Source organism: Lichenostomus cassidix, chromosome 1Ab (genome assembly GCF_008360975.1).
Source record: "Lichenostomus cassidix isolate B80296 chromosome 1Ab, HeHo_3.0, whole genome shotgun sequence".
NCBI lineage: Eukaryota > Metazoa > Chordata > Aves > Passeriformes > Meliphagidae > Lichenostomus > Lichenostomus cassidix.
This window is the reverse complement of record NC_139481.1, coordinates 8,367,929-8,394,287: the sequence shown is the minus strand read 5'-3', so window position 1 is coordinate 8,394,287 and position 26,359 is coordinate 8,367,929. Positions and strand designations below refer to the sequence as shown.

At 42.9% G+C, this 26,359-nt stretch overlaps 2 protein-coding genes across 2 annotated transcripts in view; one reads left to right on the top strand and one right to left on the bottom strand.

Annotated features, from left to right (window-relative positions):
- The window catches only part of SYN3 (synapsin III), a 191,476-nt gene that overhangs the window by 56,749 nt on the left and 108,368 nt on the right, over nt 1–26,359 (top strand). Inside the window, exon 6 of the mRNA XM_085049701.1 lies at nt 1,927–2,016. Within this exon, the coding sequence (XP_084905827.1) occupies nt 1,927–2,016 (90 nt within the window). The remainder of the gene's footprint in view (nt 1–1,926; nt 2,017–26,359) is intronic.
- TIMP3 (TIMP metallopeptidase inhibitor 3) overlaps nt 4,834–26,359 on the bottom strand; it is a 37,394-nt gene continuing 15,868 nt past the window's right edge. Inside the window, exons 2-5 of the mRNA XM_085049700.1 lie at nt 16,821–16,903; nt 10,800–10,911; nt 9,988–10,109; nt 4,834–9,348 (exon numbers count right to left, since the gene is read on the bottom strand). Of these exons, the coding sequence (XP_084905826.1) occupies nt 9,151–9,348; nt 9,988–10,109; nt 10,800–10,911; nt 16,821–16,903 (515 nt within the window). The 3' untranslated portion in view covers nt 4,834–9,150. The remainder of the gene's footprint in view (nt 9,349–9,987; nt 10,110–10,799; nt 10,912–16,820; nt 16,904–26,359) is intronic.

Below are 26,359 nucleotides of genomic sequence, written 5' to 3'. Positions count from 1 at the left end.
GGCCTGGCTCTGGCACACACCTTGCAGCCTAATTTTTTTGCACAGTGACTGCATGCCAAGTTTAACTCTCAAAGGGGTGTTTCTTCTCCACCAGCAAATGAAGTTTCAACTTCTTAGGCAGCAAAGCTTTTGGTTAGACTAGCCCAATAACTAGGAGAGGAGCCCTAGCAGGGCTACTCAGCAGAAAACCTCCTCAGTAGCTCTCTCTATCTGCAATGTAACTTTGGTGCTGTGATTTGGTGCATTTACTGGCTTCAGCTCTTGCCCAGAAGTGCTCAGAACATGCAAGATTAAGCAGCTAATGCTATTGGGAAGAAAGGGACTTTGCTGTTTCTTCCATTCTTCCCTAGATGTCTGTTTCCTTCCCTTAAACTGTGTGTTACTTCCCTCAGGTGACACAGGGATCTCCTTCAGGATTAACACATCCCTGGCTTTGATGGGGAACTTGAGAAACTCCAGTAAAGGACTTACAATCTGTCCTTACTTGGGCCAGGCTATAGACCTTTATTAATTAACTTGATTTTACCAAATTCTGAGGGTCTTGGAAACTGAATTCAGTTTATAAACTACTTTGTGACTAGGACTCAATGGGGGACTCAGTCCTTTCTAGCAGCTCAGCAGGAAGCAATCCCCAAACTTTTTATTCTCTTTCATGGCTGCCAGTCCAACCATTTCCCCAACAGCCCTGCCAGTCCAGCACTGTCTGTGGCAACAAGACTGTGTCCCTTCAGAGAGTGAGCAGGATGGCTAAATGCCTGACTTCAGAAACTCTAAGCTTCTCCTGAGATCTGGAAGGTTTCTGGGATGTACATCACCTCTTACTCTCTTTGGTAAACCAGCCCTGCTTCAGAAACATTTTCTGTCATGGTTAATAACTTTCTCTCTTATAGTTTTGATTTTTTTCTCCATGTGATGAATGATGGATCAAACAGGGAGGCTGCAGACAACATACAGAACAGTCTGCTTGCTTCACAGATGGCTGAAATGAAGCAGGAATTTGCTGTGCTGGGTTACACTTCTGTTGGGGTTTTGGAACCTGAACAGAAATCAAAACCCAGTCCTACCATGGGGAGCTTTGTGTCTGGTTGGGCACAACCCTGAATGATAGAACAGTTTATAATGGTGATGATAGTGGTGATGGTGGTGAAGGTCATGCTGACAGGTGGGGAGAAGGACAAAGGTTGCCCCTGGGGTGTGAAACACCAGGGCTGTTCTCTCCCCATGGATGTCACACTCCGCTCTCTCCAGATCCAACCCTCACAGAGCAGTGCTTCCCTCACACCTCATGGGAAATGGGGCAGGGGCAGCAGGTGAATTCATCGTCCTGCCATGCCTGAAGGGCTGTTGGGGACCCTTGGTTCATGATAAACGTGTCATGATTGAAGTGGGCTCCTGCTCCTTGGTGTGACACCCAAACCAGGCAGCACAGGCAGTTCCCTTTAGCAATCTCTCCCTTAGCAACTCTCCTGCCCTGCAGCACAAAGTGCTGTGCTTTCATTTGGCTGTGGGGAGGAGATCCAAGGGACAGCTTTGGTTTCTTTGGTCACTGATAGAGAGTGGTGGCACTGATTTCCTGCCTTCTATCCTCTAACAAAAAGGCTCCTCTCCCCAGCTGCATTTGGGATGCAAAACTTGTTCACAGTAGAGCTGTAAGTAAACCCAAACTGATTCTCTTCTGGCTCTCGAATCCCTTCTGTGTTCTCTCAGTCCCAGGTTTGTGTACATAGGCTGGCTTGGCCACAGATAAACACAGCAGCTTCATCTTTTCTTGCTGCTCTCAGGTCAAGAAAGCAAGGTGGAAAAGACATACTAATGTTTCTCTCACCTCCTTCACCACTATCAGAACATTGTGCAAGCACTTGCCTGTAACACAGTAAGTCACTGACACCCACTGTCTGTTTTTTGTTCCCTCTCCCTCACCCCAAGTTCTCTCAGCTCATTAAAATCTTCAACTCGCTGGGTCCTGAGAAGTTCCCCCTGGTGGAGCAGACGTTCTTCCCGAGCCATAAGCAGATGGTGAGTAACTTTGCTTTCCTCTGATGCCAGTATGGATGGGGTAGAAACAACAGATCCAAGCTGGGCACAAGAAATGGTGATGGGAATGCCAGGAAGAGTCTAAACTTTACTCATGGAGAAATACTAGCTAAAAAGTGCTGTGCAAAAGGCACTGCTTGGGAACTGCTTTCCTACCTTTCCCTAGGTCATGTAAGGACCCTGAAAAAATGTACAAAGAGGCTCAAAGGTTTAAAACTAAAGCAGAACTCCACTGTAAAACTTAGTCAATAAAAAGCTCATCCCTTAGAGCAAAGAATCACTCCATCCAGATAAAGTGGATTTTCCCTACTCCTGGAATTGTTTAAAAAATGTTGACAATTTGGAACATGGGTCCTAAGAGATGTTTGTTTCACAATGTTAGCTTGCTTGGTCTGTCACCTGATCACCATCCACGAAACATTTATCAGCCTGAAGGTACTCAGAGTGATTTGGAGTTCTTGAAAGAGTTTGTTTCAACTCCTCATGTTTTCTTTGCACGGCGCTCTGGGGTCTGCTGTTTCTGTCAACAGCTAAACACTCAGTGGCCTGTGTGGCTGCTGGGCTCTGTCCCAAACTCTTAGGGCACCTTCCAAAGAAATCTGCCTAGGTGCCTTTAGTCCTGCAGAACATGGCAAAGAGAGGGGCTTTGTTTAAAGCTGCTCACAGCTCTTGTTTTCCCTGTGTTCAAAGGAAGACTAGTCCTTTGTGAATTTTTGCTCCCAACTTACATCCATGAATTAGAGGCTCTTCCTACACTGCTGAGGCTTTGCTGGAACCCTGTGTGAACCATGACCCCTGTGTGAGCACTGGCTGGCTGAGCTCCTTTCCCAGGCTGATTGTGAACTCCAGCAGCACTGCCAGCCTGAACATGAGAACTGTTCAGATGTCAAACTAAGGCTCAGAAACATTCAAACCCCTCTTTTCTCACACACTTGTTGCACACTCTGGGCCAACCACAAGGTGTAACAGGGTCAAGGTACCTGAACATCCCATGTTTGTGAAAAATCCCCCTGCTGCTTGCTAGGGATACCTAGAAATGCCAGTCCTGCACCTCTCTGTTCCAATATTCTGCTCTCTGCCTGTGCTGGGTAGACTACAACACTTCCATGCTTCACATCGTGGAGGTAAGTTATGGAGTTGTATTATCATTTAAGACATAAAGAAATGGATGTGCTTAAACAATGTCACAGTTTGTTGGACATTTGTAAAATGAATTAGTTGATAATACCTGTTGCATTTAATTCCTAATGATTTCTGAAGGAGGTTTTGTGACACATGTAATGCTTCAGGACAGATATGACTTTGACCACCACTTCAGGAATGGTATTTTTGGAAGACTTGGTATGGTTATCATTGCAAATAAGTTAGCTAGCATTTTTAGCAAGATTTTCTTGTCTGGAAATCTGACTCTTGGTTCTTCAGATGTAGATGTATTTGGTACCAGCACAGTACATGTATTTGGTTCAGCACTGATCTTAATTCCAGTTATTTTCTACCTTTATAACTAAACACCTGGAGTTTACTTCCTAAAGGGTATAGGAAGCCTCATAAACTGTAGGTAACCTTATATGAACACAAACACTGCTGCTGACATGCAAACCTAAGTAATCTGGTTTAAATCAGTCACTTCCCAACAATTTACAGAAGCAATAATCCACTTGGGCAAATTCAACTCAGCCCTTCCCAGGCAGGGAGTCTGCCTCAGGAATGAATCTACACAATTTCTACATATTTTTTTCTGAAGAAGCATCATCTTCACAGCATCCTGGGCTGTGAGAGACTGAGAGGTCAAGCTTACACCAAGAAAGTTGCATTGCAGTCATCACCAAATACCTGTGAAATTTGCTTGCCCACAGTGCATCAGCTTCTGCACCTGTCAGGAATATAATGATCTCCCTTTCCCACCCTTTCTCTTCCCTCTCCTGGAGGCATTTCCAAGCTGTATCAGTTAGTACTCATAAAACACACTGTGGTCCTTTGATGCTGACCCCAAAAGTGTTTATAACAAGCATGTTTTTGCCTCTCTGCAGCTTTAAATACTTAAGTTCTCACAGAAGAGACCCTCATCCTTCTATAACCAAAATTTTCCGGAGTATACTTTCTAAACCTTTGGATTAAACAGAGAAGAGATTCAAAGATCTGTTTCATTCTTTCATCTGTGTAGAGAATACAGATTTTCCAAGAGTAGAAGTGAGATACAGGAATTTTCTAACGGTAGGTCCATTTTTGTGAGCATGTTAATTTAGCTGAAAAGGCTTTTTCTGAAGCTTCTTTCTCCTGAGAACAGGGCATTTTCAATCAGCCTTAAACAGCAAGCCAAAAGAGAGGACACGAGATTGTGACATTTCACAGCAGAGATGAACCTCTCTTCCCTTTGCCATGGGCATGTGCCTTTCAGAGCTCCCCATAATGACCAGTTTTCTGGAAATAAGAGCAATCTGGGAAGTGTTCTTCCAAGGACCTACTGTGCTACAGGCAGCCCTAATGACTGCCTTGCTCTGTGCTGACCTCCTATGGCCAATTAACAACTGGGAGTCATTAACTTCAAAAGGGATTTTTTGCCCCTCCTGGGCTTACGACCACAATAACAATTCTTAGAGAGACCAACCTCTTAAAAAAGAGGAGAGGATTCCTGGAGGGATCTTTGGCAAAGCACAAGCATTGCCAGAGGTGGAATAGCTGCTTTGGGACCAATAAAATGGTATCAGGAAAGGGAAGGAAATTAATAAATCCAGTTGCAAATCCATTTGTGTGCATTTGAAGTCGACAGAAACTAATATAAGTGAAGCAGAGACAGAATGTCTGTGATAGAAATAAAACCACTTTACTGTTTAGAATAAAAGGACACTATAAAAAGTGAACATTATGCAACATTACCTTAAAAGACAATATACATTCACTGAATATAAAATTTATAAATAACATGGAGGAAAACTGTAAACAGTGCTAGAAAATTTAGCAACAAATACATTCCTTCTGGACAAGATTTTTCACATGGGTTTGGTTTTCTCCCCAAGTTTCCATGACTATCAGGAACAGCAGAGTGGCTCTATGAAGGAAGGACAGTGTCAGAGAGAAGGAGAAGCCAGTACAAGCAAAACAGCAGCAATGTTTAGAGGGTTTTTGTGGTTTTTCTCACAACTGCTAGCCCCAAAAGTCACTTATTCTAAAAAAGACAAAAACTTTTTGTGGTTCCCTAAATTTATTCCATCCTTCTAAGCTATAAAGGACAGGATAAGTGAGCAGTACTTTCAGAGACATCTGCAAGGATGGCAGCTTGTTCTCATGGAGGCTTTTACCTCCAACAGTCTTTATGGTAAAAAACACAACAGTATGTTTCCCATCACTGTGAGGTAGCATTTCACTCTGACCAGTATGAATGGGATAGAGTGATAGATTTAGGGTTTAGAATAGTCCTACCTAAAGGGCTGTGTAACTCTTCAAAACATGGGAAATTTAGACATAAAAATAGCATTTTGGTCCCACACATGGGAGGGGGAAGCCTCCCACGAGAGGACTTTATTCAAGGAATTCCATGCACAGATCTGCTCCTGCTCTCTACTCCCTCCATTTTGGAAAAGGAGAATAGAATCTAATCTTTCCCAAACCTTCAATATATATTTTTGTAATATTCTAAAGGGGAAAACACTCTCCAGCAAGTAAGGAACAAATATGCATAAATAAGAAACTGAACAGCTTCAGTCTAGAGATCAGCTATGCCCTTTAAAAGGTACTTTGAACAATCTTGGTGTATTTAAAGCATGGTGGCAGGCAGTGTGTGTTTAATCCTGACCATGTCCAAAAGTCCTGCTCACAGCTGTGCCACTGACAGCTCTCTGGCCTTAGGGCATGGGGTGAAGTGAGGAACATGACAGGAAAAAGCTTGTGCTGAGGCATTCCCCTCACTCCTCCCTCCTCCATCCCCACTCCTGGTGTTCCCACATCTCTCCCAGCCTGCTGCAATGAGGGAGCAGGTTTGTCCATGGGCAGCCAGAAGTGACTTAGCAAGGCAGAAGAAAGGAGAGCAGATAGGAAGGAAGAAGTGTTTGAGGCTGATTTAGAGGTTGTTCAATCCATGCCCTGGCTGCCACTTCAGCAGTGCCTTCAGGCAGCTCACTGCAAGCACAAGTGAAGCTCAGCCCAAGAAATGCATGTCCCTGATAGCATGCACAGAAACAAAATAAAGAAGCTTCCCAAAAGAAATGTATTTTCACTGGATTTTTCCCCCTCCTTTTGGCTCCACATTTTGAAAAGCCTTAACAACTGTTTCTTTACAAAGCAAGGGCAAAGATTTGCCACCAAACCTCCACCCCTGCCAGTCTAGCTGTCTGCACCTCAGAAATATTTTACCATCTGCAAAATAAAGTGGGAATATGCTTCATTTTCTGGTAATGCATCTGCTGTTTCGTTGTTTACAAAGCACATAGCTACATTATATCCTACTTAGGGACACAAGTCCTCATAGTATTAGAATGCAAATATTTTCACAATAATTTGAGTGCAATACTGTGATGTCTCAGCTAGCTAAATGAATCAGTGACAGGTAAAATACGCAGAGCTGCAGTTTAATGAAAATTCAAATCAACACTTTACTGCATGGAGGGGCATTTTCATTTTGCCTTCCAAAGCTGCAGCTCAAAGAGACGCTGGCTTTGCCAAGTCACCTTGAGCTTGAGGAGGGCCAGCCCAGCAATTCTGACTCCAAACAACTCCATTCTGCTCTCAGGGACTCACAGATTTTGTCAGCCATGCACAACTCGAACAGACATTGTTCCACTGGGCCCAAACCCATATTTTGCCAAAATTCTGAACATTCTGAACCACCACTTGATCCTGTGATGGGTGTGATGAAGCATCCTACTCTCCCTCTCATCTCCAACCCATAATTTAGGGCAGTCACGGGGGAGAGGACTTCTGAGAAGTGTTCCAAGGCTGAATCACAGGAAAATCCAATAGACTTGCAATGTGTTTTGTGCTGCATCATCACTCAGAGCTGCTGGGAAAAAAATACACACAGCAGACCTAGGCACCTCTTACATCAACTCTGAAAATGCCCTTTAAAGTTCATGCTAAAAATGAAGCTTTTTGCTGCAACAAGTCATCTAGCAATAGGGCATTTCAGAGGATGTACATCTGGCAGAGCTCTGGTGGCACACAAGGAACATAAAACACAGCAGGGCCCATCTCACACACCCTTTCCTTTCCATTTGGCAAGAGGTTCTAAACAATTCTCCAGTAATTGAGCTCACTGACTGTAAAATGCCGTATTGCCCCAAGCTGGAATCACTGAAACAACCTTTTCCTATTGGTGGCAGCTCTGCTTTCTAAGTGGAATGAACAGAAGATATATGGAAACTTAAGATAAATAATCATAATAATACAAAAATGAAGTTAAGCACAATCTTCTCCCTGCCCAAGCCCTCCCCATCCAAAACTCAGTCACCCATTTTGTCAGCACCCCTTCTTCACCATCATTAAAACTTAAAATACTTTTATTTGATAAGAAAAATTATATTATAGTTTTCTTAATAATAAAAAAAAAACCAAAATAGAATGAAAAAATTTTTCTCCAGTCAACAGCAAAGCACAAGACAGTAAGGCTTCTCCTCCCACAAGACTGCAGGACATGGTATGAGCACATGCACAGGGCTATGCTAACAGTGCCTAGAGGGAAACACAGCACTTGACACACAAGGAATCCTCTGGGCAGCTGAAAATTTTATGATCCCAGACAACACTTATTAGGAGACCACTTTTCCTTGCCTAGCCCACACACACACTTCCTTTCACTATATAAACAAATGCAGCTATTGTAGCTGCAGGGGAGGAACTGTGGTGCAAGGAGTTACAGAGGAAACAATGACTGTAGCCACTACTGCAGATACACTGGAGCTTCAATATCTTCAAAGCAACTCACCGACTCGGAATGTCAATATTTCTGTCTTTAAAACACAATCAAACCATTCTTTTGTTTATAACACCAAAAAAATTCCACATCCTGTCAAAAATAGCTTATGTCATTATGTGTATATACATCTTCATTCAGCAAAACACTATTTTGGCAATACTTTTTTTTTTTTTTAATAATAAGAGTTCTAGCAAGTCTCCCCTTTCCCTCTTGCACGTGATTGATTTACAGCTGTTATTTTTGCATCTGTTTGGTTTAAGGTGTTCACAAGCTGGTTCTGCTGTTGAAGCTAAGCTGCAAAAATTTCAGGGGCCAATGCTGCTCAAAACAGGGTGGCACAACCCTTCATCTGCTCTGCTGTAGCTGCATTTACCTCCCTGAAAACAGGGGATGGGGCTTTTGTGTTTGAAACAACAACAACAACAAAAATACAAAATACTCTCTTGCATGTTCTGGGGAAAGCCAGAACTTCAAATGTGCTGTTGCATCCACACTATGACTGAATTAGCAAGGACAGTCAGCAATGCTTTTACCAGATGATGTGGTCAGACACACCAGGTAAAGTCTCCCACTGCTGGAGTCATCACATTGCCAATCTCTCCCGTAGAGGAGGATTTCTTTTGGATGTCATTTTGTCCAGAGTGTAGGCTGGGTTTCTTTTCATCTTGCTTCATTTGCCTGATTAATCTGATTAATGAAGTCTGTTTCCCTTGAAATAGATTTGTCTATGTCTTTTCAGCACTTAGTGCATGAGGAGGGGTGATGGGAAGCCAGCGCTTAGAAGAGTACAGTGCCTAATTGGCATAGTTTTTAGATTTTTGTTTTCCTAAAAAAATAGAGATTATATTGCTACAGCTAATGATACATGTAAGAGAGCAAGAGCTCCATCTTTTTTTAATTTTTTTTCCTTTTTTTTCCCTCCCATTTTTCCCTCTGGTGTGCAAAAGTAAGCTCCCAAATGTTGTCTGATCAAAATGAGTGGTATCAAAAAATGGAAAAAGTGATTACAAATTCAGTAAGGTAGCACAGACTTTTTTCTTGCCTTTCCTTTTTTTTTTCCTTTTCTTTTTTAAGTGTTCGAAGTGCTAGAATTTGCATGAAAATAGGCACTAATTTCATTGTCATCATCATGATCTGATAAGAGTTAGTGTCCAAAGGAAGATCAGCCACAAGTAAGGGAGAGGGGAGATAAGGAAAGGGCTATCTGCTCAGGGATCTGTGGCATTGATTATCGTTTTGTCTGGAGGTGCCCATCCTCTGTACCAGCTGCAGTAACCTTCCACCCTCTGGATGCAGGCATAGTGCTTGGCTTGGTATCCTGAGTGGCCGAAGTTGGAGAGCATGTCTGTCCAAATGCACTCATTCTTGGAGGTGGCAAAGCAGGGCAAATAGTAGCAGGGCCTAATCTGCAAGTGGAAAGAGAAATCACATAAGGCTACGTGTAAAAACAACATTATATAAAATGTCTTTTTCACAGAGACAAGGGACTCAAAATTCCACTCCCTCAAACCTTGCTTGCTAATCCAAAATTCAGCCTCAGTTCTGCAAGCACGTAAGCATGTGCTTAGCTTCACACACACAGCTAATTCCGTACTCAAAAGGGCTTTTCAGGTGCAGAAAAGTTGAGCTTATGTCTGTGTTTTTGCAGGCCTGAGGCCATGTGCAAAAGTCTTAGTTCCAGTGCCAGGCTGTGAGGTTTTAAGTACTCAAAATGTTTGCACAGGAAAAAAGCTGGACACAACTTGCCAAGCCTTTGGTACCTGATTTAATTCACCTGCAAACGATTCTGCATGGATTCTGAAAGTCTTCCCCAAGCCCAATTAATTCCCAGTTAGCAGGGTATTCAAAGCATAGGCTCTGCATTTTTGTTTGATTGTCTCTTCTCTACTCTTGACACTAAAAATGAGCTTTACTTCTTCTCTGTAAAAACTGCTGTCCTCCATTTCTCCTTCTGGTTGTTCTCCAGCATCACTGAGTATTACCAGCCAGGAGAAACAGAGTTCTTGGGCTTGAATGTCTGAATGCCACCTGAGAGGCACACGTACCTTGCAGCCACAGCCCAGGTGATAGCGATGGTTCAGTCCTTTGCGCTGGGACAGAGTCAGCCTGTCCCATTTCTCATACCAGTTGCACAGCCCAGTGTAAACCTTCCCCTCATACACCCGGCCTGGAAAACAGAGATTTGGTCACAAGTTAGCACTTCTCAGCTCAAGCACTTCTCTTGTTTCCTGAGATTGCTAATGCTCTCAATATGTTTGGCTTCGGCCGCTGCTCAGCAAATGCTTTCTGTTTTATTAACTGGTTCAGGAATCTCTGGCCAGCAAGATAACAGCACTTCTGAAAGTCAGGAGTGTTGTGCTGGCTGTAAGCACCACCAGCAACATGCAGGTTAGTAATGCTGTCAAGCTCCTCTTAACAACAGGGAAAATGAAGTGACACCTTCACTAGAAACAAGATTTGGCAACTGCCACATGTCCATCCCCTTGCATCCCCTCATCCCAGCAGCCTGCATTTCTCCACCTCATTCCAAAAATAAGCTTCATTTCTGACACAGCCCAGCAGATCCCAGGTCCCTGTGACAGACATGCCAGCTTAGGTATAAATTAAGAGCTGTGGACTGTCATAACATCCTTGTCACAGCATGCCTGGCTATAAGATACACTTCAGGAAAGAGAGGGACACCTAGGGAGTGAAATGACTCTCAGAATTGTAGAGTACTGAACACTAGAATACTGTTGGCCATCTTAACACTTGGAAAATCATGTACAGAGCTGTCTACACCACTGCCCATGTCCTTAGCAGGTGCATGTATAGAACAGAAGAGGTTTTGCTTATGGAGAAGTACACAGTCTTTTACCTGTAATCAGATATTGGTACTTGTTGACCTCCAGCTTGACTCCACAAAGACTCTCAGATGCTTCTGTGTAGATGTACTGAACATGTGGCATTATCTGGAAGCCCCTGTACATCTAGAGAAAGAATTAAAATGCTTTAAGTCATCTTAAGAGGACAAATTGCACTTAAGATTCTTGACAATATACATTCCTAGTTTGTGGTGGTAAGCAATAAATTTTCTGGTTTTTACAAGAGTGAAGGAATACTGACACTGGCTGGACTCATGGAAGTCTCTCCACCAGATCTGCTGGTAAAGCAGAAAAACCACCTGCTACCAAGCCATTGCAATTCAGCACAGGGACCAGTTTTTCCCATTCATATTAGTTCCAGTGGCACTGAGGGAACAAAGCGCCAACGCTGCAAGCTCTGCCAACATCCTGAAATTTTTTTTTCCCTTATAAAGGTCATAATTAGGGAGAAATAAAATTAGTTCAAGCTTGGAATCTTTCTCCTCTCTGTGATTTAAACCGTTTCTTCCAAACTAAGGGTTTTTTCTTTTAAACAATTACCCTATTTTCCAGTGTTGCTGCTGTAAGAGTTTCAAACCTTTGGCGCTTGATCTAAGTCATCAAGCCAGACACCTCCTCCTCAAACGCACAGCACACGTAACTCCTGCTGACCTCAGCAAGGACTTAATGTTTCTCCAACTCAATGAATGCAGACATAGAATTCTACACCACCTTCTAAAATTAGTCCCATACTGATGGGCGCCGTAAAGAAAATATCATGTATACATAATTCCTCTGCACTCCTCCTCCTTCTTCATAATCTTCCTTCCAGCTCGGTTTAGTCGAAACATGAGCCCACAGATAGACTGGCAGTTGGATTCAGTCAGAAATTAGCACATGTCCCCATCTGACCTGCCCTCACTGCTGCAATTTAGAGAAACTCATGCCCACCTGTTAGCAGCATGATGAAGTCTTTGCATAGCAATGAAACAACCACTGCATGTGTACATTGGACCCAATTAAACATAGCCTATTTTTAAAACTCAGAAGATGATTTCCCTGAGAATTTCATCTTTAAAATTTGTCTTTTCAAAGCATTCAGTCACCCTTTTTTCCCCCGCCAACTCCATGAATGGACAACATTTAGTAGTTAAAGAAGAAACAATAGAAGTTCAGAGAGAATCAGAGTTTCCTGGCATTTCCCAGCCTATCCTTTTCTCTCTTGGCTTTATTGATAGACAGCACATTCACATTCAGTTTAGCAGTAAATATTAATGTCAGGCAAAAGAGGACCAAAAAAATCCCAAACAACCCCAGAGCTACAGATCTTTGATGCTGTGTCACCTAAGCTGTAGTGCTCTTCTCCAGGCTGCATTCTATTTCTTGAAGTCCCCTACTATCCCAGGGTATTTCACCATTTCCCCACCTTCTTTAAAAACAACAAATCTTTTTCTTTCTGAAAGAACATCTGTAAATTAAACAGATTTCATGCTAGGCCCAAATACTTCATATAAAACCATAAAGAACTAGTACTAATTTTGCTATGCTGAGAGGCCAGATTATCTTTGGAGCATCTATAGAATGTCAGCCAGGTGAGTTGTTTCTCTCCTTAGATTCCCCTAATCAGCATGATCTTTTAACAGTATCACAACTCAGTAACAGCACTGCTGTGTACAGTAAAAGACATGCTAAAGAGTTTGCATTTCCCAGCCTTTCTTCCACACCCAGCTAATAGGCAAGGCAAATATTTTTTTTAATTAATCATACTGTAGCAACAAAAACTCATAGATCATGCTTGATGTATGGCATTGTGTCCATAAGTGGCCAAAGTCTTTCAATGGATATGGAAGAAGTGAATTTTACCTTATCTCTGCTTTATCCCTGCAATTTTCTTGGTATCAGATGACCTACTCAGATTTTCCAATCACAATCAACATAGCTGGAGATCTAGATTAGAAAGCATCCTGTCTGCCCTTGGATGAGTTATTTAGCCCTCAGCATGCTTTTGTTCCCTGCCTCCCAAGGACAGTGTGAGGAAAGGCACACAGATAAAGGTCTCGTGTCCAGACCCCATTCTGGTGGGTGTCACACCAAGCAGCTGGGATAAGAGTATCTAAGCAGATAAGAGTAGCTGAGATAGCAGCTGGGCTGCCCAGCCCTCCAGGCAGTGTTACCAACCCTGCAGAGCTGCACACATGGCAGTGTGAGGGCTCTGCCACTCATGGTGCTGAGCTCCCAGTCATGTTGGGCTGATTAAATATCTGTGTTACTGATGCACACTTGGAGCCCTTTCCTCCTCTTGCCCCCAGGGCTCTGAGCTACACTACCCATTCCTCTGGGAAGCTGCTCAGGTCCCTCCTACAGGCCTGGGACAGTCAGCACTTCACACATCTGCTGAGCCATCAAGCCAAACATGCTGCCTATGAAGTAACCAGTGATGATAAACTGGGCTTTGGTTTTCAGCTGCTGGACCTAATTTCCTGTTCACATTACCATCAGGGACAGCACTGGCAGGGCTGCTAAAGGGAACATCTCAGCCTCTCACAAAGCACTTCTACCCTGCCCTCAGTGACCCTCACTGATGGTGGCCACTGCCACACTGGCTGAGCCCATGCTGGGGCACACAGGGCTGCCTCATCCTCTGGTGACTCAACAAAATTCACCAGGACCTCGCTTTCCAGGGAAGGAAAATGAAAGTTTGGCAAGGGGGAATCCTCTGCAGATGCCCACTGTCAAAACAAGTAAAACACCTTGAGCATTATTTTTGGATATACAAAGTGTCTTGGAAGTGCTGTTAGACCAGTCAGAAGAAACCCAATCATAAAGCTAGCCTCTCTCCTAACTGCTACTCTTAGAGTTCTCCTGTCCCCACAAATGTGTATTTTTGAAAGTATAATAACAGGGAACAAAGTATTAGCAAGCATGACATGGTGATGTCTGCTAGAGCTGCTCTATTTCCATCTGTGTCAGCATTCCCCTCAGCAGCCCCCACACTGCCTCAGAAATGCACAGGCAAATCCTGTGGTGGTTCCTGCTGCTTGAACAACTTCATCCTGGAAAATTGCTCATGATGTTCCTCCCTCTATCCCTCCCTTGAGAGGTTGCACTAGATACCAAGAGCTTGGAATCACACCTTGCCTAATCTTCAGTTACCTAAAATACAGGCAATTCACATGAGTTAGGCATCCTCTCCAGTCAAATGCCAAGAGCAGACACCTCCAGAAGAACTCAGCCCATCCTAAAATATCTGTCTACAACTTGTGGGCTGAATTACACTTTGATGGTTCCTGTCTCTATCCATTGACAATCAAGAGAGCAGGAAAGACTCAACACCTCATTTTAGTCTGTCTAAAATTAAACCAAATTAATCCTACCCCACTTCTTTCCTCTTGGGACTATCACATTTCCCCCATAGACTCATTTTACAGATAAGCAACAAACCAAGGAAAGTCTCCTTGCTTCTGGCAGCCTGTGCAGAGTGCTGCCATGGTCAACCAGGACTGTTTGTGCACATGGAGGAGAAATATCTTATCTCCTTGTTTCCTTTGCAGTTTCCTGAAATAGGCTTGGGCCATTCTCAGAATGCACTGCAGGATCACAGAACACACAGGGGTTAGATCGGTCCTGTGCAGATTTATGACATGTGATCTCAAAGTATTCTTGTATTCTTTAAGAAAGCAGTGGGGGGGAGGCAGAGGTTGCTTGTAAAAGCACAAGGCCTCTTCAGACAACAAACCAGAATGCCAGAAAGCCTGCTGGCACTGTTCTGTCCCTGTGAGCTGACCTTGTGCTCCAGTCCAGGCCCCAAGCTGGTTTAGTTGTGAAATGCAGCAACGAGTTCAGGAACATTAGTGAGATTGAGAATCTAACCTGGTAAACTCCAAAGAGCTTCTGAAAGAACTAGAGATTGTTTGTTGCCCTTTAAGGCATTCAGTGCCTTCCACAGCCAATTCAGCACACACTGATAGACTAAATGACTTGTTCATTTTTCACCTGCAGGTGCAGAAGAGTTTATGCAGGATGACATGTTAGTTTTATCTTCAGAGTTGTTCCTGTGCAGCTGTGCAGAGCCATAGGCCTCCTTAGTTCTCTTTTCAGCAGGACAGTCAGCTTTCTTTGGAGCAAACAAGGGAGAAATTTGCTGCGTCACTCTCAACTCCCCCACTGGACGGACCTAATATACTGAAGTCTCTAAGCTCAGCAGAAAGACAGCAGGGTTTCCAAAGAAGACACTTGGTTGGTTTGTTTGTTTATGAAGAACTATGTCCTCCGGACATTCCAGTTCTACTGAGCACTTTGCTTCAGGTTCCTTCCTGCCAAAGGCCACAGTTAAATGTCCAGCAACATCCCACCAGCCCACCATCTAAGCAACAAACATAAGGGCAGTTTGACCAACACGTGATTTCCTCTTTAAAATCCCTCTTGCTTTTGTTGGACACACAGCTTCCTAACAAAACACTGTGGGAATGCTCCTGCAGAAAGGCCTTGTGCTGTGGAATAACCCAATGAAAACAGCCAGGACAGGCTCAGGTGTCTTATTTAGTTAGAAGTGTTATGGCTGGTGAAGGATAGTAATTAATTTTAGGGACTGCCATTATTGTAGATCACTGCTGCACCCTGTTCATGGTCATCCATTAGACAGGAAGCACCAAACTCTTGGCACTGAGAAGGAGGGAAAGTGATGGTACTGGATAGAGCGGGCTGAAATCAGAAAGAGAAGTTGATGAAGCCACTGCAGCATGTGGGCATTGAGTAGTTTTGTGAAGCAAGGTACACTTGCTGAGCTGGAGAGTGACAAAACTGGAGAAGAACAGCACAGAGTGCTGTGAGCCTGATGAGGCCAGCAACAGCCATAAAAAAAAAAAAATTAAAATGGCCATATTGTCTCATTGCTGCCAATATAACCAGTTCCTTTCTGTTTTTATATAAATATATATTTCCTTACAGAGAAAGTTTTAAGGTTAAGGAAGTCAATAAGCCCAGCACCTCACACCCTCTCACTCAAAGTGCAGGCATCCCACTCTTGTGGCAGAGCCATGCCAGAGCAGATTTGGCTACGTGCATGGTTTTGGGACAGCTTATGAAACAGGCTTTGCGTCTCCTCCTCCTGCTTTGGTGCTTAGCTATAAACTGCCTTATAAAGAGAGTTACTGTTACAAGGCAGGCAAGTGACTGGTTTTTTCTGAACCTTTACTTTGTCTAATATGTTTCAGATTTCTGCAGTCTCTGCCAAGCTTTTCCATTCCCTTTCTTTTTTTTTTTTTTTCTCCTAAAGACATAAACCAGTCTTATGACTGGAATGGCATTGCCAAGAAAAACAATCTAGGGCTGATTTTTAGCATTACATAACAAGGGGGCAGTTTAAGAAAAAAAACTAAGCCCAGAGCAGCAGGTTGAGTGCAGTTTGTGCAGCAAAGAATTAGAGCTCTGAAGAAAGAAACTAAAGAAATCAAGCAACTGGTGTAGTTCTGCCTCTTTTAATCTCTCAATCAATACTTTACAGCTCTTCTCAGCTGACATTATTTAAAAGCTGCAGTGCTCCATTTAGCTTTATAGAAAGACTTCACTATATGATTTTCATTTGTTCTCTACATGGAAAAAATGCCATCATCCTAACTGGTGGCCACAAAGAGTGTAAGGAAAGAAGAGAAACAAGAGCACTCTCCCAAGGCTGGCAGACCCCCTACCATAATTTCCTTCTTGGATTTAATGAAAGTGCTGCATGGAAAAGCTGGAGTTTCCAGTCTAACACTGTGCATGTTGAACACGAAACACAATTTCTAGAGAAGACCATCTGGCATCTTTTACTACCAGAAACTTTAAATAATGGAAGAATTCAGGTATTCAGCACTGTATGTCAGGAATGATCTCTTCCTGCTCCTTTCCCCTCTTCTACTAGTTGCTGGTTTCCTTCCACTCTGTATGGTCAGCACAAAAAGTTGAGGTACTGTCAAGTATGCAAAGTGTTCATAATTAGGTGCTAATTAGACTCCCTCCCACACCTACTAGCCTGTGTGAAATGTCTGCAAACATACCTTCATCTGCTTGACCGTGTATCGCATCGTTCCAAACGGTCCATCCTTCATGAGCTTCTTCCCCACCACTTTAGCTCGGATCACTGTCATGAGGGAGGAAAAAATACAGCAAATTATAGACAGCTTTACACAACATTTATCCTATACTCTCCACTTTAAAAAACAAAACCAAACCCTAAACTGTTTAGATAAATTATCCTATAAAAGAAACAAAACTCCAGGTGAACCTTCCTCTCAATTTATTCTACATCTCACACACAGTAAAGGCATGTAAAATGGGATGCCAAAGCAGGTATTTATTTAGAGGAAATCCAGTTCTGCTTGCAGAATAAGAACAAGCATTATTTGTGGTTAAATCTCACTGAAATCTGCAACGCAGACTGTAGCTGGGACTGAGACAGATTAAAATCTTTGCACCAAGCCAAAGGGATGAAGTTTGCAATGTCTTAACTCTCAACGTACAAGATGATATTCAATAGGATACTACTTTTAAATTGCTCTTTGTGTGCCAAAGCAGCTTCTGTTTCCCAATAAACACAACACCACAATACAGTGCACTGGAATATCCCATTATCTGGGGATTTCCCTACAACTGCCACCTTTGAGGTACCACAAAACTAACAAAAGCTGCCTTGAACAAACAGCTACTGTGCAAATCCAGATGATTCAGCAGCCATCAAGTGGCCAGTGAAAGCCTCCATGGCAGGCAGATGTCACCTGGAGCTGAAGCTGACCCATCAGCTCTGATGTACACTGCACTGCATTTCCTCATGGATACCAAGAGACACAGGGATTGCCACTGTGCCACAGAGGCACCACAGCAATGTCAACTGAGCCCAAGCCATCAGAGAGAACCATTCTGGCATCCCATAGATAAGGATTTTTTTTTTTAAATCTAGTGGGCAGTTTGCAGTCAGTGATTAATGAAATGTTCTCTTGCTCATCTATTTTTGGGGAATTCCACATACCCACAAAAGAAAATTTAAAAAACTGTTCTATCAATCCTCTTTGGAAAAGTTCTGCAACCACCTGCTCATCTCAGTAAAGGAGCAAAGCTTAGGGACAGGGCAAGCATTATTCATTTTAACCCATCACAGAAAACCAACAAAAACCAGGGAGGCATAGAAGGGAGACAAAGAGGTGGAAGCAGGAAAAGGCACTGAGTTATCTGCATTACAGCAAACAGCAACAACAAAGTTCAGGGATACATTTTGCTGAATATATAGGATATTAAACAAGCATCTTGCTGTGTCTTAGCTTATTTAGGTTTCAAACATCTGTAGGACTCCACTGGAAGAAACAGGAAAAAGAGAAGGCAAAGGTTTTTTTCACTACCCAGATCCATCTAAGAAGGCAAAAAGCTTCTCCCAGCTTTCTGAATAATCAGAACAGATTTAAAGGAACAGACAGGTCTAGTTTTACACACCAGCTCCTGGACCTTGTTCCACAAGGGTAGTGTGAAATGAAGACAAATCCACTCTGCTCTGATTTATATCCTGTGCTTCAGCCAGACATGTCAAAGAAATTTTATACTAGGTAAGACAGTCCTGGCTTTGATTCAAAGAACCAACAAAACCCTCATTCATTGAGTGTAAAACTTAATTTTTTTTCACTTCTATTTCCCAATGGCGGTAAAAGCAATTTTATTGATTCTTCTATTTAACAAGTTGTTCTGACTTCAATTTATTGTCATCTTCAAACCTTAGTAGCTATATTGAACCATGTGCTTGAGGACTGCAAATATCTTTAAAGAACAGGCTTCCTCCACTTGCTGCCCCCAACCAGCACAACCACCAGCAAAGCTACAGAAAACAGACTCTCCAAGGGTCAGTGAGAAAGAACACAATTCCTTCAGGCTTTATGAATTCAAGGACAGCTCACTAACACTGGAGGCTACAGCAGAGAGTGTCAAAAGTTTTATCTTCATCTGCTGCATATCTGATACACTGAAATTGAAAACACTGGTGTTTGCCCAACACATCTAAAACCAACAAAGAAATCTTATATCTTATTGACTATGATAAGAAATATAGTAAAAGGCAGTATAACAAAATGCTAGGGTTTCCAAACCAGAATACAGTTAGCATATAAGAGCACAGGCACATTCTCAGTTGCTGACAAAATACCTCAAAAAAACATTTTCTTCCTGTATTTCACTGCTAGCTTGTTAGTTCTTCATCTTCTAGTTAGAGTACCACAGCCACTTCAGACAGAATCTTTGATTTATGGACTAATCAACCACTTCACCAAATATTCAAAATGCGTATCTCCACTAGCATGTAAGAGCATTCCAATTTCAACTAATTATACCCTTGCAAACAAGTAGAAGGGTCTGTATTTTCGTATTATTGTTCCCCAGTAAAGCTGGAGAAGAACAACCATCCTAGCAAATTCACCTAGAAATGCCATGACAAACCTCAGTGTGGGATGTCACTTCAAGCCTTTTGTAAATGGCTCAAGCCTTCTGTTTTGCAGAGAAGTTGCCTTTATCACCCCAATGGTAACTTTTCTAGCTAAGTTCTTTTCTTTACTTAAGAGCTAGAAATGAACAAAGAACCCACCCTGCCTCATTTTTCCCATATTAAAGGAAAACTCAAGCTGTTAGCCAAGGAGCAGAGAATATTTCAACTCAAGTCTATCACCTGTAATTTGTGAGGGTAAATTCCCATCCCATGAGGATTAGATGCATCTGAGCCACTGGAGAGAAATGCTGGATGGACAGGACTGCTCAGAGGTTGTTCTTGCATGTGTAGCTTCAACCCCCTAAGGCTCCAAGCTGCACATCTGCAGTTACCCAGTCCCTACCTTTGCCCCTTCAAACCACCAGCCCCAGTTACATGGCTGGACCACTCTGCATGCCTGGCCAGAAAATACAAAACATTTTGCTCCTGACTGAGCAGGGGCCATGCATACTTGCCAGAGGAACTTTTCATCCTCTGCAAATTATCCAAAATTTACAGCATTTCTGTTGCAAATTCAGTCCATGTCAAGTTAATGAAGTCAACTGTTTACTCCTGCAAATTCCTACTTCTTGAGCAGAATGAGGCAAAAGGTGCTGTGACTGCTCTCCTGAGCTCCTCCCTTCTCCTTGAATCTCTATTACAGTCCTGCTATTACTGATGGGAAACTTTATCCCACACAAGTGGTCACCAAAATAGCTGCATATTTTTAAACCACAATTCCTTTGAAGTACTGCCTATGAAAATACTCCAAGATGAATGTTTCTCAGTACTTTGGGGTTTCAGATCGGGTCACTTTGTGGGACTGGAGCAGTTGGCAAGGTCTCACGAGTGATTTGTAATTATTTATGAAAAGCTAAATTAGACAAGGATATCAATCTTGATAAGATAAGCATGGCAGCCATGCCATGATGCAAAGAGGAGAAAACATACACACTGCTTCTCAACATCTGACATGACTAAAAACTTGAGGGAGAAAACATCCCCTTGTGAAAGGAAGGAAACCAGGCATTTAGTTGATACTCTTAAAAAAAAATATGAAAATAATAACCTGCTGTGTTTGACTGTCCAAGAAATGCATTTGTATCACAAATTATTAGTGTATTTATCTCTCTTCCCTGCCTTTTTGTATTTTTGTTTGTGGGTTTTTTAAATGTAAACTAGCTAGGTAGTTAGGAAAACAGAGATGGCTCAGATTTGCCAGGACTAGTGGCAGCAGCTAATGGTTTGTGTTTCCCTGGCATCTCTAGTGTGGTACAAACTGTCTGCAGGTGCATGTATACACACAAATGCAGGCAAAAATCACATCTTTTCCAAATGTCACTGGATGAGGTCTGATAAAGGCAAACAAATCAGAATGGGCATAGGAGAAAAAGGACCTATAAGACCTTTTATTTGCCCATATGCATACATAACTCAAGTACTCTTTAAATAATCACTTACTCTGTGGCCATGATTCATAGGGAGAGTAGGGCTACAGGCAAGATATGAAGCAGAAGAAGATGTTGACTTTACATCTGAGATGGCAGAAGGCATTCTTTTCATGAGTCAAGGAGCAGAAAAACAGGCAAGGAGAGATTAAGATATGCACTTGCCAAGCTGAGGAAACATGGTGAAAAGACTTGTAGGCACCAAGTAATTTCATCCAGGCACACACGTGTGGGGTAGCTCTCTTTCCCAACTGAAAAGCAAAGGCATCAAATGTCCTGGTTCAAGCCAGCCCGTGTCCCTTATCGGGGCCAGCCACTAGATGGTGACCTGTCCCAAATCTCACCTTCCCCTGATGAGAGGGCAGCGGTACAGAGCCAGGCTAACACCACCAGTTCCAGCTGCTTGCTCAACTGCGCCATGAGAACCAGATGCTTTCACACAAGTGGGCTGCTTGTCATCCATAAACAGCATTTTAAATGGAGCCACACCCTTCAGAGACCAGGCTTTGCTCCAAACCCATTTCCCCTGTGACCAATTACCATGAACGGCTCAGGAGAGTAACAACTGTTACACTTCTCATTATTGTTTCACGGATTTATTTTATTGGTGTGCAACATGAGTATTTTTAAGTGAGAGCTTTGGCTGAGATGCATGCTCACAGCATTTAAGTGAGTGGAGGATGTGGAGGACTCACGTTGTCTGCTAATGGAGACACACGGGACAAGTTATTCTCCCAGGCCATTCTCTGAGATTCAAATAGTGGCTAAATAAAATATATAGGGAGCAGCAACGTGACTGGGAGGCTGAAGAAAAGCTCCTTCTGTCCTGAGGCCACTGACTGCACCAACACTTAAAAACACTGCTCTAACACCAGACACGTGGCATGCTAAGGAGGATTGTTGCCATTTTATTCATCCGAAGACTATACAACTATTGTTCACTTCCGAGAGCAATTTGCTGAGACCTTTTTACCAGCTTCACTAGCAGCTCTCCCATTTGATGTGCCTCACAAGAACTCCTTTCTGTGCTGATACATGCTGGAGGGCTCACATCACACAGGGCGAAGGCAGCTTGTATGTTTTAGACTCCTGAGTATACCTAGCACACTACTGAAATATTAGTGGCATTTCTGGGGGTGTCTCCTGATGTGGGCAGGGCAGGATGCTTCTACACATATTTTTCAGTACTGGTGCTGATGGTGCTGCTAAGATGGAACTGTTCTCTCCCTGGCTCACTCTCTCTCACAAGATGCATTCCTTTTCCCCCTCCCCTGCCTGATCTGTTAGCAATTACTACCAACACTCTTGGCTGCCCTAAAACCAGAGGACCATAACTAAAGGTGGATTGTGTCCTTTGAACTGCAAGTATGGCCCTACTATATGCAGCCTCTTGGGAGTCTCTATTAAACTGCCTGGCAGCTGCAGGCTTCTCTGAGTAGCAATTAGGTGGTGGCTGCTTTAGCAGGGGGAAAAGATTGCAGCCCTTCATCCACTCCTCCACTCTGCTGTGCTGTGGAAATGGAGAAGGAAATACTGATTACAGCAGGGGATTTATGAAGAGGGGAAAAAACCAGAAGCCTCCAGTCTGTTTGATGATCTGTTAATACTGAAAGTCACCTCCTCCTCCATAACGAAAACAGAATTCTTTTATTGAGAGTGTTGAATTTGAAGGCTTCTTGAGAAGCACAAGAAGGCTGAAAAAACACCATAGAGAAGCTTTCTTTTGCCTCAATCCGTCATGACCTTCAGCCAAAGCCAAAAAAGGCAAAGCAAATCCCTTTTGCTTTGCCTTGGAAGAAGTCAAATCCAGCTGTGCTGGTACACAGCATCTTCATCAAGAAGAACTTCATCAAGGAAACAAAAAACAAGGTAATGAAGTAAGAGACTCACTGCTGGGTGCCTGCCTTTCAGGCCCTGACCAACAAACTAGTTCCCATTACTGGCAGTCCAAAGCTTGACTTCCCATCTTTTCAAAGTGCTCTCAGGAGCACTGACTGAGAAAGAGCACCTTCTCAATACCTTTCACCTCCCCTCATCAGTTGCCACACAAATATCATATTGTAAAGGACTCATGTACATCAGTAAGTGTGTTGGTAACTAACAATAAAATCTAAATAAAAACAGGAAAGCAAGACACACATAACTTTCCTTCCCATGCTCTAACCAGAACTATGACATTTACTTTTGGCCTTTGTTTTACAGATCCAACAAAACTTTCCCTGTCTGTGGCATGACAAGTCTGTTTGAAGGCCACCTAAAAACAAGTGGAAGGCAATTAAATGGGTTTGTCCAAGCCTAAGCTCTGTATAAAACAACAGATCACAATTTCAATTGCTAAATATTAACCACATTTCCCAACCCTAGAGATTTCCTTGCCACTGAGAGTTTGTTTGCACAACATGCTGTGCTGCTTGATTTCCAACACTGCAAAGTAAGGAGTGATACAACTCTTCCATACAAGACTATGATCATGTCAGACCTTCCATCACCTCAAAAAGTATTAACTGCTCTAGAAGGGCTTTACTTGGGAGAAAGCTAATCCTCCCAACAAGACCATAAATTAAAGAAACAAGCTTGCATAAAACAAGCAGAACTTGGTTAGTGCTTGGCATTTCACCTGCAGCTTATTAAGTGGATACAAACTTTCTTCAGGCAGCAGGATCAAGCATTTTTCTCCTTCACTACATGGTGCATCTCACTCTCTGGAAGTCCAAATACCCTTTGAAATACATTAGAATCAGCGAGAAATGAGATCTCTGTAAGATAAGACTCTTCCAATTCTCTTCTAGACATTTCTTTCAGGTTCTTATATGCAACTTGGTTGAAGACTCTTCAACTGCCCAGCACTGCCCCTGCATTTAACTCCTGATGTTAGCTCCATTGCTTCCTCATCATACACACTGTCGGAGGAGAGACTAATGGAGAAGGAAGAATGGATGGATCTCAAATGCATTTATATCCATTTAGAAGATCCAAGCAGAATCTCTTAGATCCATATGTAGATGTTAGTACACGTAAAAAACTAGCTTCAGGAAATGCCTCATGAAAAACACAAAGAAGCTAAAGGAATAAAAGAAGAAAAAAACCCACTGTCTGTTGTTACCAGCTATTACACCTACTAAACTCAGTGAAGACAGGCAGACCTAAGAGATTTGCTGGATCAGGCACAGAGCAGTTACTGGAGTTAGATGCTTTGCTAGGTTAGTCTCACAGCTTGCATCAACAGAACATTCTGGCTTTGCTATACATCTAAGCAGAGATACTGCAGACTACATAATGAGTGTGCCTACAGCATTGAGGACCCCCTGGTAAAATAAAATGAGAAACCAATGTCATTCCTGCCAAACAGACACTTCTCTGTCTCCCTTTTGGCAGGCTTTTTTTTTAACTTTCCACCTACATTTTTAAACTAGTCAGTGGAAGCTGAATTCAGGCTAAAGGCAAAAGGCAGTAGACAAAAATCAGAGAAAAGGAAAGAAAAATTATCCAAGTGGAGGGAGGGGAAGGGAGTGCCTCACGTACAGAGCACAGCAGAGGCATCTTGCATCTCTCTCCAAGGAGTGTTTTCAGCAGAGTGCATTTTGCCTCATTCTGTGTCTCTGACAACTGCCAAAGGCAGAAATGCTTTCAGCCAAGGTTAGCAGTGTTGGGAAGATGGTTGTCAAAACCAACAGACAAAAGCACTTCCAAAGCCAGCTTACAAGAGTGGATAAAAATAACAAGCATATGACTCAAAGCAATACTCAGCTCAAAACACCTTTTCCATTTGCTTTTGTCGACACAAGATCAGTGCAACAGAATAAGAATTTAGTTCAGCCCTCTCTTCCAGATCAAGTACTTCTTGACACAGTACACAGAGGAGCAGGGGAAGCCAGGCTGAGACAAGGCTCTGGTTTCCCACAGTTCTTTGGAATTGTTCAAAGGAGCCACAGGTCTAAGCTTTCCACTCAGAGAATATGGCAGAGCTGAAGTGAGACCAATTAGGGGCAAATGGAAACCATATGTGATTTTAATGAAACAAGAAGCTGGTGCACATAACTTACTGCTGCAGGAGCATTTACTGCCTGAAAGGAATGTGCATCTGGCATTGATCGCTTCCCAACCCACCAAGTGAGCAGTAACATGGAAAGCAAATTGGAGCATATGATGAGAGATGAATTGTCTAAAGACAGTTAGGGGAGCAGCCTCTGCAAGGAGAAAACATGTCCTTTGCCTGTGATTTAGTGAGACTTGGAAGTGAGGCTGATCTTCCACTTCCACAGATCACGATGATCAACTGCAAGAATGAGTGCTAGAGTGATTAAATGGATCAAGTGATGTTTAAAGAACCTCCTACAACCACAGAAATCCCATTCTGATTCACATGGGCAGACTTCTTCTCTCTTGAGGTCACGGGCACTCCTTAAAGAACAAAGTTCTGTTGAAACTAAACAAGGGCAATACACAGTCCTCAAATGACTTTGCTTTCTGGTGTACATCAAAATGGGTACACAATGACATTTCAGGTTGAAGAGGCAGTGTAGACACACCCTTTGGAATTTTTTCCTTTTTTTTTTCCAACTGAAATTTTCCCTGGAATTTTCTGTTCTGCTGAGAAAGGGAAGTCCCTAAACTGCAAAGCTGTAGATAAGTTGCTTTACTGGGCTCTGATCACTTCTTCTGTAGGCTGTTGTGTTGCAACTTGATATCAGGTTTCAGAACAAACCCACTGCCTTCACTAAGCAGCCAAGAGAGGCTCACATAGGTCAAAAGAGGAGATAAAGGAAGATGCTCTGATCCAGCTCTTGACCAGCAAACGCCCAGGGCTTGAACCTGGTAGATGCTGCTTTGCATTTCAAGTAATAGTGAGACTTCTCCAAAACCATACTCATAGAACTGGCATGTCTTTGCTCCTTTCTAGGAGGAAGATTCCCCCTGGGGTATATCCAGAGTTAACAAGCATCATAAATTCATCCCTGTATTTTTTAAGGATGCAATAGAAAAATTTTGAGCCAAATCTGCTTATTTATTAGTCTTTCTTAACCCACTGGGCACCAGATCCAAACAGTTCAACAGGAGGCGGAAGAGGAGGAAAGAGAGTCCTTCCAAAGCGAACATCTGAAGGCAGTTTTCATCTAGGCATTAGAAATAGGGCATCTCTGACAGCCCATGTAAACCTTTCAAAAGAGGGATTATCCAAAGCCACAGGCCTGGACACTCCCTGCTTCATCAACTTACTTCAGAGGACTCTCCTTGCTTCAGCACCTTGCCCATCTGGGATGAGTGCCAGCGTTCTGTAAGGAGGCTGCACTCCGCTGCTCACATGGCTTATGCTCACTTCTGCACGTAGGAGCTAGAGAGGAAGAGCTGCTTGGGAACATGTATAGATTTCAAGGGTACTGGGTGGGCCTGCAAATTCCTTCCTGCATTACAAAACTTGCCCTAAACTGACAGGCTAAGCAGCTGTCCACACCAGAGAGGTATATATGTTTAACCAGGCCAGGCCTACATGTGCTGCTCTGCTGCTCCTATTTGCACTGCACCTGACAGGACCTGGGCTTTGTTCTGCCAGATCCTGGAATTAAACCTACATTAAACAATTTCCCCAGTGAAAAGAGTATCTTTGCCTGCTATTCTCAAGACACAGTCAATTGTTCTGAAGCTGCCAGCA